Genomic DNA, 13955 nt, shown 5'->3' with positions numbered 1-13955 from the left:
GGCGCACAAGATACTCAGGCTCGAGATATATTGGCCAAAGACACAAGAAGATTCCTTAGTATACGTGCGTCGTTGCAGGAATTGTCAAATATATTCAGCAGTGTCAAAAAGGCCAACAACACCCTTGACGTCTATCTTGGACCCGATCCCATTCGCCATGTGGTGGATTGACATCATGAGAAAGTTTACTAAGGCTTCGGGTGGTCAGGAGTACTTGATAGAGGCAATTGATTACTTTACCAAGTGGGTGGAAGCAACTCCGATTGCTACAATCATCGAGAAGTGGGTTGAAAAGTTCGTGTTGGAATCAATAATTTACCACTTTGGAATCCCGAAGGCAGTTGTTACCGATCACGGAACATAGTTTGATAACCCACAATTCACCTAGTTTTGTAGAACCTACATGATCGAGCATCGGATGTCTTTAGTAGCATACCCTCAAAGCAATGGACAAGTAGAGGTAACCAACCAAACCTTGTTGGATGGAATTAAGAAGAGAATGGAATCAAACAAAGCTTTGTAGGTTAAAGAGCTTCCCATGGGCTTTCTTCCCAGATCCTCCAGCTGGGTTAGAAGGAATTCTCATGGTGGATAGAGAGTCTTGTTTAAGTTAAGTTTTCTGTTCGTTCCTTTGGGTTGTTTAGCCCCGTCTTTGTACCGGAAAAAAAAAGAAAGAGCTTCCAAACGTGCTTTGGGCTTATAGAACAAAAGTTTGAACGCCAATAGGAGAAACATCATTCAAATTAGCCTATGGATCAGAGGCTTTGGCTCCAGTGGAAATAATGGGTGGGACTCTAAGAGAAAGAGAATTTGAAGGAAAGGCCAACAAACAAGGTTTGTAGGATACTTTGGATTTCTTGGACGAAGTTCGAATAAAAGCCATAGCCCGAATTCAACAATATCATAGAAGCATCTCATCATATAAGAATGCCCGAAACCGTCATTATCGTTCGGCGGATCTTGTTCTAAGAAATACAACAGCTTCAGACCCTCGGAACCAACGGAAGTTGGATCGTTCGTGGGAAGGACCATATATGATTGTCAAGCAAGTAGGATTGGGTGCCAACAAGTTGAAAATCCAGCAACTGATCGAGAGTTGGATTGATAGTGAATGCAAGACATTTGAAGAAGTTTTATTCTTAGTTATTTTTATGTATTCACGATCGAGATTTTGCGATATGACTCGAGATTTAAATGAAGTTTAAGTTTCCAAAACCAAACCTCTTTTGAATGGGGGTATGTGTGTATAGTTGGAATTCAAAAGGCTTTGGTTACGCCAGACTAAGACCTTCTAACACTCAGAGAATTTTTTTTTTCAAAAATTTCCTAAGGAAAGGCTTTGGTTACACTCGACTAAGACCTTCTAACACTTACATAATTTTTTTAGAAATTTCCAAAGGAAAGGCATCGGTTACGCCCGACTAAGACCTTCTAACACTTACATAAATTTTTCAGAAATTTCCAAAGGAAAGGCTTCAGTAACAGCCGACTAAGACCTTCTAACACTTAGAGAAATTTTTCAGAAAATCCTAAGGAAAGGCCTCGGTTATGCTTGATTAAGACCTTCTAACACTTAGAGAAATTTTCAGAAAATTCTTAAGGAAAGGCTTCGGTTACGCCCTACTAAGACCTTCTAACACTTAGAGAAAATTTTCAGAAATTCCCTAAGTCTTTGGTTACACCCGATTAAGACCTTTTGACACAAAGAAGTGGTTTTCGTACAATCAGGAAAGATCTAGATCATGCCTGACTAAGAGTTCCCATTACTTAAGAAAGGCTGTGGTCTTCTCTAGAAATGAGGTATTGATGAACCTAGTTACAGCTTTTTGGCATTTATCTCAAATAAAAGTCTCAGTTCAGTTATAACAGTTCAAGAAAAAGACTCTGCATACAGAAAAGAGTTTCATTTATATGAAAAAGGCCAAAGGGGAGGAACCCTTACCCAAAAAAAAGAAAAAAGGAAGAGTAAAAGTACAGGAAAAAAGTTGAATACCGAACGTAGTCAGTAAATAAAGAAGAGAAAAGAAAAAGGAGAAAAAAAGGGATCTGATTTCATTGTTCGAATCTTTCACTATTGTTTGGGGTTGGGAGTTGGCACTTGATTTTGATTGGGATCGGCATTCTCGTCCGCCACTTAGGGTTCTGGAGAGGCAAGAGAAGAGTCGCTAAGGTACCCCTCGATATTTGGACTAGCTAGCGGGAAGTCTTTCAAAGGGTCCACTCGAGGGCCCCCAAGTTCAGCTCCTCAAACACCTCAACGTGACAAGCCTTTTGGTGTGGTTCAGTGTTGAATGTTGGGTTCTGCCTTAGAATAGATTTCCATACCTCATTCTTCCCATCCTGATAAGCCATGGCATTGTAATTTACCATCAGGTTGCCATTGAGGTATTTTCGAACACATACCTTTTGGACGTCTGACGATAGATGTTCGTACTCAGAGGGAGCTACCCGATCTTGGAGATCGTCCCTCTTTTTTATCAACCCTTGATCTTAGCGTCGGAATCAGAAAGAGCTCACTGAAGCCTTGCAACCTCTTCTCCAGCTTTTCGATCCTTCCAGTGGCAGCCATAAGTTCCTCTCTCGCCGTTTTAAGCTTGGAACAATTGTCTCAAAGGCGAGAGATCTCTTTTTCTCTTGTTGCCACCTATTCTTTGTGGCACTTGGACTAATGCTGAGATGCCCGATCCTAAGCAACGCCTCCCTTTGCCTATGGAAGGTGTCTGCAATCACCTTGCATATCAAGGAGAAGAAGGTTAGAGATCAAAAATAGAATTCAGGAAGGAAGAAGAAATATATAATATATATATATATATATATATATATATTTTTTTTTTTTAAATAAAAATATATATATATATATATATATATATATATATATATATATATATATATATATATATATATATATATATATATATATATATATATATATATATATATATATATATATAAGGATCTACTTGATTGAAGAGTTGATGAATTCTTCGTTGGGGGCAACATCAAGGATCTTGCGTTCTGCCAGCATCCGAGCGTTTTTCACCTAGTCCAACAACCTAGTCCAACGCCAAATTTTGATCCGTGGAAACATGGTCGTACACTAAGAGCTTCCACGAAGGAATGTAGGCATCCTCAACTCTCATCTTTTTGGAGGCAGCATCATCGAGGAGGTCATGCCTCCTCTTCGTCAAGACAACATCGTCGTGAGTAGACTCAGCTTCGTTGATTGGGGACTTTCCTTTTTCTGGGGCGCCTGACAAATCTTCAGCAACCCCTTCAAAGAGAAGGAGGCTTCAGGGTTGGATGGGCTGGTTCTGTCTCTTTTCTCTTAACACGAACCGCCCTATCCTCGGAGACTTCAAGGCCCTCGGAAGCCCTGAATTTTATGGCATTCGGGTTGTATCTTGGAGGCACTGCAAAGCATAAAGAAGCAGCAGTTAGAAAAACATATTAAAAAAAAAATAAAAAATAAAAAAATAAAAAAAAGAAAGGCAAAACAACAAGCAAGGTGAAGTATGGGGTATGATCGGGAATCTCACCGAAGGCTAAACCCCGCAGTTGGAGTATAGCTTCGTATTCCATGGTGAGTCCATGAATCTCTTGAAGCGCCCGAATTGACTTTGTCCTCGTCAGGAGATAGGGCAAGAGGGCAATTCGCCTGAGTGTATGAATCTTGGCGATTCCAAGCTATCGGAAACTTTAAGTCCCTAGGGGGTGCTCTGTAGAACAGAAACCGGTGGTGCCACCCTTTATGGTTAAAGGGGCAAGTACCCTCGGCAAGGATACCCCCCGACCATCTCAATTCATGTTTGGGACGTTTAGTAAAGAAAACCCAACTGGGAGGGTTGGATTTGTTCAAATAGTAAAAATGAGAAAAAAAAAGGGGAAGAGCAACATACCGCGACACAAGTCTCAGTGGTTATGAATTTCAGCAAAAAGAGGAGAAAAGAAGGGGAACCAAACCCCACTTTTGAGGGTGTCATTGTATATGGAGAACTCTTTGGGAGGGTTAGAGTTAACCCTCTCGTTAGGATTTGGAACCCTAAGAAGATAAGCAAATGGAATGAAAAATTGATTGGAAATGTCATCCACTTGGTTGGCACAAATGTGGGAGACAAAGAAAGAAGGGCCATTGAAGGCCTCTTAAACAGACGGGAGCTTCTAGTACCTACTTGCGGAGAAGGTTTCCGCTTTCAGGAGATAGGAGGCAAAGTGGTGGCTTCATCTCCCATACGATTCCCCGAGGGCCCCTTACAAGTTGATTCGGTAGAAGGACCGAACCAATGATCAGTGACTCTAACATTTCTATCATTGGACAGTTCTATGGACGTGGAGGGACTGGCCTGATTGGAAGAATTATCACCTTCAACCTTGCAGTCAATGGTGTCATCGTCAGTGGTTCTACCACTACCCATGGGTGGATAAAGCTAAGGCTTGAAAAAAGGAACTTAAAGAAAAAACCCTAGGTTGAGGGACGAGAACAAAGGACAATATGAATTCCCGAACCTAGAGAATAACAAGAGAGGGAAAGAAGAGTAGGGGGATTAGCCAGAGAGCGGGAACATACTTGTGAGAGTATAAGGAAGAAAAACCTTTAACACTTGGGGCTTGAAGAAGACAGAGCTTGTAGGCAAGAGCAAAAAATGCAGAGACAACAACAGTTCATAGAAGACTCAAAGTGAAGAAATGAATTGAAAAAAAGAGAGGGTTTAAATAAGCTAAGCAACAAGTATGAATGAACAAAATTGATTTGATCGATGGACGAGGACGAACAACAGTTCATGTATTAGCTTTCAATGAACGAGATCAATTTGAGATCAACGGCCATAAACGAAGGATAGTTAGAAGGAGGAGAGCACAGTGATGGCGCCTATTTCCAACAAACACGTAGCAGCAAAAGGCGCAATGTATGATGCACAAATTCGGCTTGAGGAAACGTATTTTTGCGGCTATGGGAGCAATAAATATGAAGTCTAGCGAATGAAGGACGTTTGAACTTCCATCTACTCTCTCAAGGATCATTGATCGAGTACCAACATGCCAAGAGATTGGTTGATGCATCCCAATCATATTGCCTGGGAAGGCTCATGATAAGTATAAAAATGTCAATCGGGTTTGACCATTGTCGGTTCAATGACTCTGGTCGGGACCAGTTTGAGAATTGAACCATGAGGTAACGTAAGCATGAAGGAACCCAACTGTTATGGAAAGAGGCGTGTACCCACCAACTTCAAGATAGATGATCGTGCCCAACATAGAAACTAAACTGACTTAGATGAAAGTGGGAAAACCCCACGATCGGACGACAACAAAGGAAAACTATGAATGAATCTAACAATCGAAAATGAGAGGTAAACCCTATATAAATTAAAGGGTCGCACAAAGCAGAGGTATCTAAATCGTTTCCCTCCATTATCGCTATTCAATTAAACTTTGCAACTAGCCAGAGCTCTATGGTGATTTACTTATTGATTTAACCTTCGGAGGTGGCTTCTCGACCACTAAGTCGGCCCACTTCTAACGGTTGTTTTGCAAGAACCCGGGGGTGGAACAATTTTTGGACACGTCACATTTATATCTAATTGTAACAGCTTGTCCGAATTTCTTTCTTATTTACATAAAATGACATCTCTATCCTCGTATATAGGGAATTATTTGATGTGATTTTCTTGGAAACTCTCAAGTATGTAAACTCCCATCCAATGATACTTAACTTTTCTGAGGTAGGAAAATGCCTCAAGGAATTGATTCCTGGCTCAATTAGAATTCATTAATAATTTATTATTTTCAACCATACTTATAAAGGAAAAGGGCCAAGTAAAGGGAAAGGGTAAATGACATCTCTATCCTCATATATAGGGAATCATTTGATGTGATTTTCTTGGAAACTCTCATGTATGTAAACTCCCATCCAATGATATTTAGCTTTTCTGGGGTAGGAAAATGCCTCAAGGAATTGATTCCTGGCTCAATTAGAATTCATAAATGATTTATTATTTTTAACCATACTTATAAAGGAAAAGGGCCAAGTAAAGGGAAGGGTTGGGATTTTCAGAAGTTTTTCATGTGAAGACGTTTGGCCTGTGGACCAGTGCACTAACCCCAAGTTCTCATATCCTGAGAATCTCCATTGTTGACATTTCCTCTTTTGCTGCAACATTCACACGACAGCTTTCTTTCCTAGAGATACAACTTTGCTTCTATTTGACCATATCTTTCCTTGGAGGAACAAACAGAGAGAGATGGCTGATCACAGCAGTACTCTCTCTTCATGTTGGACTTCTTCCTCATCTTCCTTCAATTCCCTATTGGTTGTGATTACTCTGACTTTTGTATCTGGGATTTTTTTTATTTTGGATCCAAGTAACTCACAGTCTTCATTATCTTACAATCCTTGGTTTCGGAGAGCTGGCTCACATTCTTTCTCTTCTCCCATTGCTAAGCCCAAACCCATCACCAATTCATCTCTTTCTTCTTCTCCTTCCCTTTCCCCTTCCTTTTCCTCACAAATTGTGCTAACCCCGGGACCTGCATCACAACCGGTAAGACCTCTGTCTCCCTCTCATTCTCTTTCTCTTGCATATTTTTCTGGGAAGATTCTTGTTTCTTCAACTACATGATCTCTGTAACTAATTTTCTTCTGTCTCCCTGTTTTGGAGAATAATGAATCAGAGACTAGAATTTATAGTTTTCTTTAAATTTGAAGAAGGGTAGGTTATAAGATTCAGTTCTAGACATTCTTTGTCATATTTTTATTAAAACAGAGGAAGCTCTGGCACTTTTTCTTTGTTTTCATGTGCAGATTCTTTCTGTATGAACAAGCTATTACTTTCAGTCCAATAATTATTTCTAATTCCTTTCTGAGTTTATTTTCTTCAATGTAAATGGTACATTTCGATTCATTTTTGCAGAATGAAGAAACCCAAGAAGGCCAAAAAGGTTTACTCAACAAATCTGATGTTCCTCCCCCGATCAGAAAAGCAACAAAAGTGTACACTAATTTGGAAAGGCTTGAAACAGATCTTTCAAAAGCTCGAGCTGCCATTAAAAAAGCTGCCCAGAACAGAAACCAAACTCCTGATCAAGATTATGTTCCTCAGGGTACCGCATACTGGAATCCCAGTGCCTTTCATAGGTAAACAAAATGAGGGTTCTTTTAATTCCTCCATCAAGAAAGGTCTGAAGCTTCATTAATTAGAACATCTTCAAGTAATCTTCTGTGAATCAATGCTTGTTTCAGGAGTTATCTGGAAATGGAGAAAAACTTCAAGGTGTTCGTGTATGAAGAAGGAGAGCTACCAATTTTCCACGATGGACCTAAGAAAAGCATATATTCCTCGGAAGGGATTTTCATTAACCTGATGGAGATAGACACCCATGTGAGAACCAGAGACCCAGAAAAGGCTCAAGCTTTCTTCCTTCCCTTCAGCGTGTCAAATATGGTCGATTTCGTCTACGTAGTTGATTCCCATGACTGGGGTCCGATCGATAGGACAGTTAACGGTTATGTAGATGTCATATCAAGAAAATATCCTTTCTGGAATCGCAGCCTTGCTGCCGACCATTTTGTGCTCAATTGCCATGCTTGGGTAGGTCTCATCGTCTTCTTCAACTTCCTCTTTTTCTTCTTCTTTCTTTTAGGAGTTAAATCATTATGAATATAACATATGGCAGGGACCGGATGTAACAAAATTCGTTCACCTCATGTTCAAGAACTCAATAAGGGTTCTGTGCAATGCAAACACTTCAGAAGGATTCAGACCCTCCAAAGACGCCACCTTACCTGAAATGAATCTCTTCTGGCCGGGTTCGTTGGACAACTTGATTGATGCCCCATCGCCATCTCATCGGCCTATTCTTGGGTTCTTTGCAGGAGGGAGGCATGGACCCATCAGGGCAATGCTTTTAGATCACTGGAAGAACAAAGATAATGAATTGCAGGTGTTCGAGTATTTGCCTAAAGGAATTTCTTATAAAAATAAGATGACGCGGAGCAAGTTCTGTCTTTGCCCAAGTGGGGATGAAATTGCGAGCCCAAGAATTGTGGAGGCAATGTATGCTGGTTGTGTACCAGTGCTAATTAAGGACTACTACTATCCTCCTTTCGCTGACGTTCTCAACTGGGAATCCTTCTCGGTGATCCTAACTAGTAAAGATATACCAAACCTCAAGAAAATTTTGAAGAATATACCTTGGAAGAAACACGTTAGGATGCAGAAGAGGGTTCTGCAGGTGAGGAAACATTTTGTGTTTCACAACCCTCCCCAGAGGTTTGATCTCTATAACATGCTTCTCCATTCTGTTTGGCTCAGAAGATTAAACGTTCGCGTTGGTGGTGCTGCATGGTGATTCATGATTCACGTTCAAATATGGTCTTTTTATTCATTTGTTATGGATTTGAGCGAGTTAAGGAACAACCTTTCCTTTATGGTCTTTTTATTCATTTACAATAGCATATCAAGTAACACCTTATGAGGGTTGAGTTTATATTTGGTGAAGATCACCAAATTTCTTCCCCTCCAAACGAAGTAACATGTTATGACAAATATATAAAAAAATCGCAGTTGTTTGTCTATCAAGTCCAAAGGTAAAAAGAACATAATTGCACATGGTAATTAAGATTAACTCTAGGGAAAAAGTTCTGTTCTAAGTCCTAGTGGTCCTACCACCCAAATTCTCTTTGTCCATTCGCATGATATGAATACTTACCAAAGAATTTCTATCTTATTTCTGTACAGTTCACAAATTCCTTTATGTATATTCACACTTTTTTTTTATTTACAAAAAGCTTGGAGATCTAGGGCAGAGCATTGGAAGAATTCAACCAATTAATCAAATTATTTGAATGATTGAAATTCAAGATGGTCTATGACTACTTGCTTCACAAATTAGTCAAGTTCCATAGCAATTGCACCTATTAAAGCAATCCCGTTTTTTCCGCCTTTTCGTTGGGATTGGTTCTTGTTTGTATATCCTTATTCTATATTCCATCGAACTCCCATTTTGTAGCTACTGCACAGCTCCTTATTTATGTGGGAGCTATAAATGTCTTAATCATATTCGATGTGATGTTCATGAATGGTTCAGAATATTACAATGATTTCCATCTTTGGACCGTTGGGGATGGGGTCACATCACTGGTTTGTACAAGTATTTTTGTTTCACTAATTACTACTATCCTAGACACATCATGGTACGGGGTTATTTGGACTACAAGATCAAACCAGATTATAGAACAGGATTTGATAAGTAATAGTCAACAAATTGGGATTCATTTATCAACCAAATTGGGATTCAAAGAGGCACAAGTTAAGAACATAGACCAAGAGAAGCAAGAAAACTGAAGAACTACTACCCATGCAAGTAGGGGTGCAATAAAACCCAATTTTTCTACCCAAAAAAAAAAAAGAAAACCCGTCTCACTTGGCCCGGCCCAAATTCACCCTGAGCCCGACCCGATTCCAACCCAATTTTTTCAAACCAAAAGGGTGGCTTAGGTTACACAAAATAATAAACCCTGATAGGATTGAGTCAGGTTCAGGTTTAGCCCTCAGGCCAAGCCAACCCGACCCTATATTAGTTTAATATAATTAAAGTTAAACTTCAAAGTTGTTTCATACCAAAATTGATTACCATTGTAATGTTACTTAGCTGGTAAAACTTTTAGTTAGGGACTCAATTCTATTTGGTTGCAATATTATTATAAATTTTATTTCCCACTAAAAATTAGGGTTGGGGTCTGGGTTGGTCAGGTTAGCGTTGGGGACTTTAAACTCTGACAAGGTTGGGTTGAGCTTAGGTTTCAATTTGAAACTCTATGGTAGGGTTAGGGTTCAAAGTTAGCCCTGCCCAACCCAACCCATTGATACCCCTACATGTAAACCAAATATTATATTTTAGAATTTGGTTCTAACTTCGTTCAATTAAATTTCATTTGGACCCCCCCCCCCCAAAAAAAAGTTTTTTGTTTTTTTTTTCTGTTTTTGGTCATCTGACCTGTTTCCATATGTGAAATATGCACTTGTTCCCCCCCCCCCCCCCCCCCCTAAGAGAAGATTTTTAAGAATAAAGACAATAAGTTGAAAGGTCATTGTGGCCCCCGAATGTTGAATTGTAGCTTACCCCCTGGATCTCCTCCCTATCCTCCCAAAAAGGTCTCCTTGGCCTCATAAACTTATTCCTTATTGTGTGGATATTTCAAGAAAAGAAAAGTTAGTGCTCTTTAATCTTTTTGTTAAGCATATGTTTAACAAATTTCTTTTCTTTTGGAACATGCAATTTTATATATATTTGGGTGGGGAATTACATAATATGGGGGATGGGGGACTATCGTCCTTGGCTCTGAGGGGAATCAAATTCTAACCTCCTACCTTGAGGCGTTGGTTTTTTCCCTACTAAGCCACCCATCAGGGTTCATATGATTAACAATTGGTTCTTCTTCTGGATAGGAAGGCTCTAGATGGATAGTCTACATGACGAATGGCAAAATGTGTTTACCAAGAAAATGAGAGTTTTTTACATGGCACCCTCTATTATTGGAGTGAAACTAGTGACCACCCACTATTATGCTGTAAATTACATGGCACCCACTTGAAAAATTACAAGTTACCCACAGTTAAGTTTTGTTGTTAAATAATTGGTAAAATTATCTAAATGCCCTTTTCCTTATTTAAATCATTTAAAATTTAAATTTCAAATTACCTAAATACCCTTTGAACAGTTAAATGACATATTATTACCCCCAATTTGACTCAGCAAATGACATAAATACCCTTATTCCTATTGAACTCATTTAGAGGGTGAAAGGAGAATTCCTTCATCCATTTTCTTCCTACCCCTTGCCGGCGGGAAAACACTTGCCACTGCCGTTTCTCTGCTGGAAATCACAATCACTCTCTCCCCTCCCAAATGGATTCTTAAGATGGGAAAGAGAAATCTTTTAATTTTTTCACATCCATTTCTTGAGGGAAAAAATTCCCAGTCATGGCAAAGTCATTTAGGTTATCAAATCGAAAACTAACCACTGTTCCGATGGTCAATTTTATAACCAAGCATTGATTGATCAATTAGAAATGTATCTGTATTGGAGAAGGGATAATTTCTTCAAGAAATTAAAACCCTAAAGGAAGCTTCAAAAGTCTTGACATTTTCTGTTAGAAACAAGAAAATGAAATGTTTTAAGAGATCTCTTCATTGGAAGGGTAAAAAATTGGTTGTTAATCTACATAAACAAGTTTTAAGTTTGGTTGTTAAATAACTAAAATACCTCTCCACCACCCAGTCCCCAAACCCCTCTCTAGCATCAACATCATTCTCCGTTCTTTCTTTTTTACATCTTTTTTGTTGGGCTCGTTGGTTATTTTGAACCAGGTAAAGATGATTGCCATGAAACTACAAACTATGATGGCAAAACATCATTTTTCCTACAGTTCTCAGCTGTCACTATCCTAGTTCCAATAGAAGCAAGAGAGAAAGTTGTTGAGAGTTATCTTTATTTTTGTTTTCCTTGTTCGTTTTTGATAGTGATCACAACACAATGCAAAGATAGGAGTACAAAGAAAAAAACAAAGGATGTACTCAAATGATTTGAGGGTCTACTTAAGAGAAATTCGCAGAATTCCAAAATTCCAAAATTAGTAAAGCTCACCTTACACCTACAAATTGGCGGTTGGCGGTTTCAGGTCACCTCAAAATAGAGGAAGATTCCAAGTTCCAACATCATAGATGATTCTTAATTTTTCTTTTTCCAGACATAATGGAAAAAGCGTTAAAGGCCAAAAGACAAAGGAAAATTAACAAAAGAACATCATTTACATTCACTGATTCAGCAATCTAGATCTCATATATATTTTACAGAGTCAAAAATCAAAACTGACTCCTGAAATCATACCCTACAAAGCGTAACTCACAAAATTTGTTGCTCACATATATACATATTGATATGTGTTTCGGAAAGGGAACTACTTAACGCAGTACCGACACTTTCTTTCTGCAAATCGATCATACATGTGCTTCATCACTGACTTCCTCTTTGATGAAGAAGATGGGCTTTGGAACGTGTTTCAGAGAAATTCTAGTGACATTGCTACAGGCTGAGAATGAACCCAACATAAATTGGTTGGAATCCTTGCAAGCCTCGAGTTGTAACCTAAGAGATTGCATGTCTAAGTAATCTCTCATCATCAAGGCCATTCTCTATCACTTCTGCCAAGGAGAGTAGGTTGGAGTGGTGCTCGTATGGTCCAACAAAGATCAACCATCTCTCCTCCTTCAGCCTCTTTGAGTACCCTCTCTCTCAGAACTGAAGGCATCACCTCCTAGAGATGTTTGATTGCCGCGGTGATGCTAGACCCACAGAATATGAGCACGGAGTATCAAATTTGACACTTCTTGAGATCAATTGTGATCGCAACCATGCGAATTTGGTGTCTGGAGGATCGCCCTCGGTCACTCTAATTGATTCAAGAATCACCCCAAATGAGTTGTTGACGATGATGATGATGAACATGGTGTGTAGAGGAGGTGGAATGGTTGTTGTCAATGGGTTCGGTGACGAGGTAATCACTAATCATGGTACCCAGGTCTGGTATCTTATTTTGATTAATTTGGTATATGCATAATCAGTGCATGTTGTACAAAATAGATGTAGAGGAGAGGGAGGATGAGAATGATGTTGATGTCGAAAGGGGGGGGGGGTTGTAGGGGCTGGGTGGGTGGAGGTGTATTTTCTTAACACTTTTCAGACCCAGACATAAGTTATTGCATTAAGGGAACCCAACAATAGTTTATTTTCTACTAAGAAGACCCACACAAAAAAGTTTCATAATTTTTTTTTCTACCAAAAACAAAAAGGAAGCTATACTTTTTTTAGACAAATTTATCCTTTGGAAAACTTAGAATACGTATTTTCAAGTAACTATATGATAAGCATTTATAAGAGAGAAATAGGATAATGCTATCTAATAAGAAATTTACCACAAATGAAAGTACGTACTTTTATATAATAATGATAAGTTTGTTTTAGGTAGAACGTGGTTGAGAAACTTGTTTATCATTCCCCTTTTTGTAAATATTCTTTTAAATTTTTGAGACTTTCTTTTACCCTTCTTTCCTTTAAAAATAAAGAACATATATATAAACCAAACAAGATCAAATAATAGCAAGTTCTAGCTCCAATTCATGCTAAAAAGTTATAAGAACTAAACACCTATATTTTGTCAAAAACAAGCAACTGATTCACCAATGATGCTCATGGATTAAAGACTCAAAATATTCATTAAACCATGGGTTGTATATATTAAATAGCTTAAACACCCACACACACACATAAATGGTGAAAAGCCTAACCACGTATATGATCCTCCAATGCCACGAATTGCATGTACTCATAGGTCAGGAGGCGATAGTCTCCATCAGCACAATAACCAATCAAGTCGAGAAGGTTAAGAAGGTGCAAGAAGCTAATTACACATGAGAACCTCCACCAACGTTATTTGTTTCCCTAGAGTCTATTCCTGTCAAGTTGTTTCACAGCAACTACCCGCAAGAAGAGTCATTCCAACTCAAGGAGAAAGCGAGGATAAGACTAATGATACAACATTTTTTCTTTAAAAAGGTTTAAAATGACGTGTAAGCACAACATATAGTTTGTAGCAATAAGCCAATGTACAAATCTGAGGTAATTGACATGTTCTACCATTTATTACTCACTACCAGATAATTTCCTACTAACTTGTCCAGTGCTCTCCAACCAACTCCTGCATACTCGCCTAAGTTCTCCTTCACCCAATTGGCAATCTTGCCTAAAGTTCTTAGTGGGAAGGTAAAAGTCGGTGCTGCTGAAATCCACAACCCATGGTTACATATGATAAATTGCGGAAGATAAGCTTTTTGACAAAGGTGGAAATATTTACTTTTCAAGCCTAAATTTCTTCATATTTACTAGCTATGAGCATGAC

At 38.9% G+C, this 13955-nt stretch overlaps 1 protein-coding gene across 1 annotated transcript; it reads left to right on the top strand.

Annotated features, from left to right (window-relative positions):
• The first annotated feature begins 6141 nt into the window (after positions 1-6141).
• LOC149024077 (putative glycosyltransferase At5g03795) lies at positions 6142-8371 on the top strand. The gene is made up of 4 exons (XM_089142882.1): positions 6142-6539; positions 6909-7132; positions 7238-7586; positions 7672-8371. Exons 1-4 carry the CDS (start codon positions 6240-6242, stop codon positions 8344-8346), a joined length of 1548 nt encoding a protein of 515 aa, XP_088999008.1. The 5' UTR covers positions 6142-6239; the 3' UTR covers positions 8347-8371.
• The last annotated feature ends 5584 nt before the right edge of the window (positions 8372-13955 follow it).

This window comes from Hakea prostrata, chromosome 2 (genome assembly GCF_041222555.1).
Source record: "Hakea prostrata isolate BN-2017 chromosome 2, UWA_Hpros_2, whole genome shotgun sequence".
Lineage (NCBI taxonomy): Eukaryota > Viridiplantae > Streptophyta > Magnoliopsida > Proteales > Proteaceae > Hakea > Hakea prostrata.
The sequence above is the reverse complement of the archived record's forward strand: the minus strand, read 5'-3'. Positions and strand labels throughout refer to the sequence as shown.

Coding starts and splice junctions, on each gene's coding strand:
- LOC149024077 (XM_089142882.1), top strand. CDS start 6,240: ATGGCTGATCACAGCAGTACTCTCTCTTCATGTTGGACTTCTTCCTCA. Junction 6,540..6,908: donor CGGGACCTGCATCACAACCG/GTAAGACCTCTG, acceptor TCATTTTTGCAG/AATGAAGAAACCCAAGAAGG. Junction 7,133..7,237: donor AATCCCAGTGCCTTTCATAG/GTAAACAAAATG, acceptor TGCTTGTTTCAG/GAGTTATCTGGAAATGGAGA.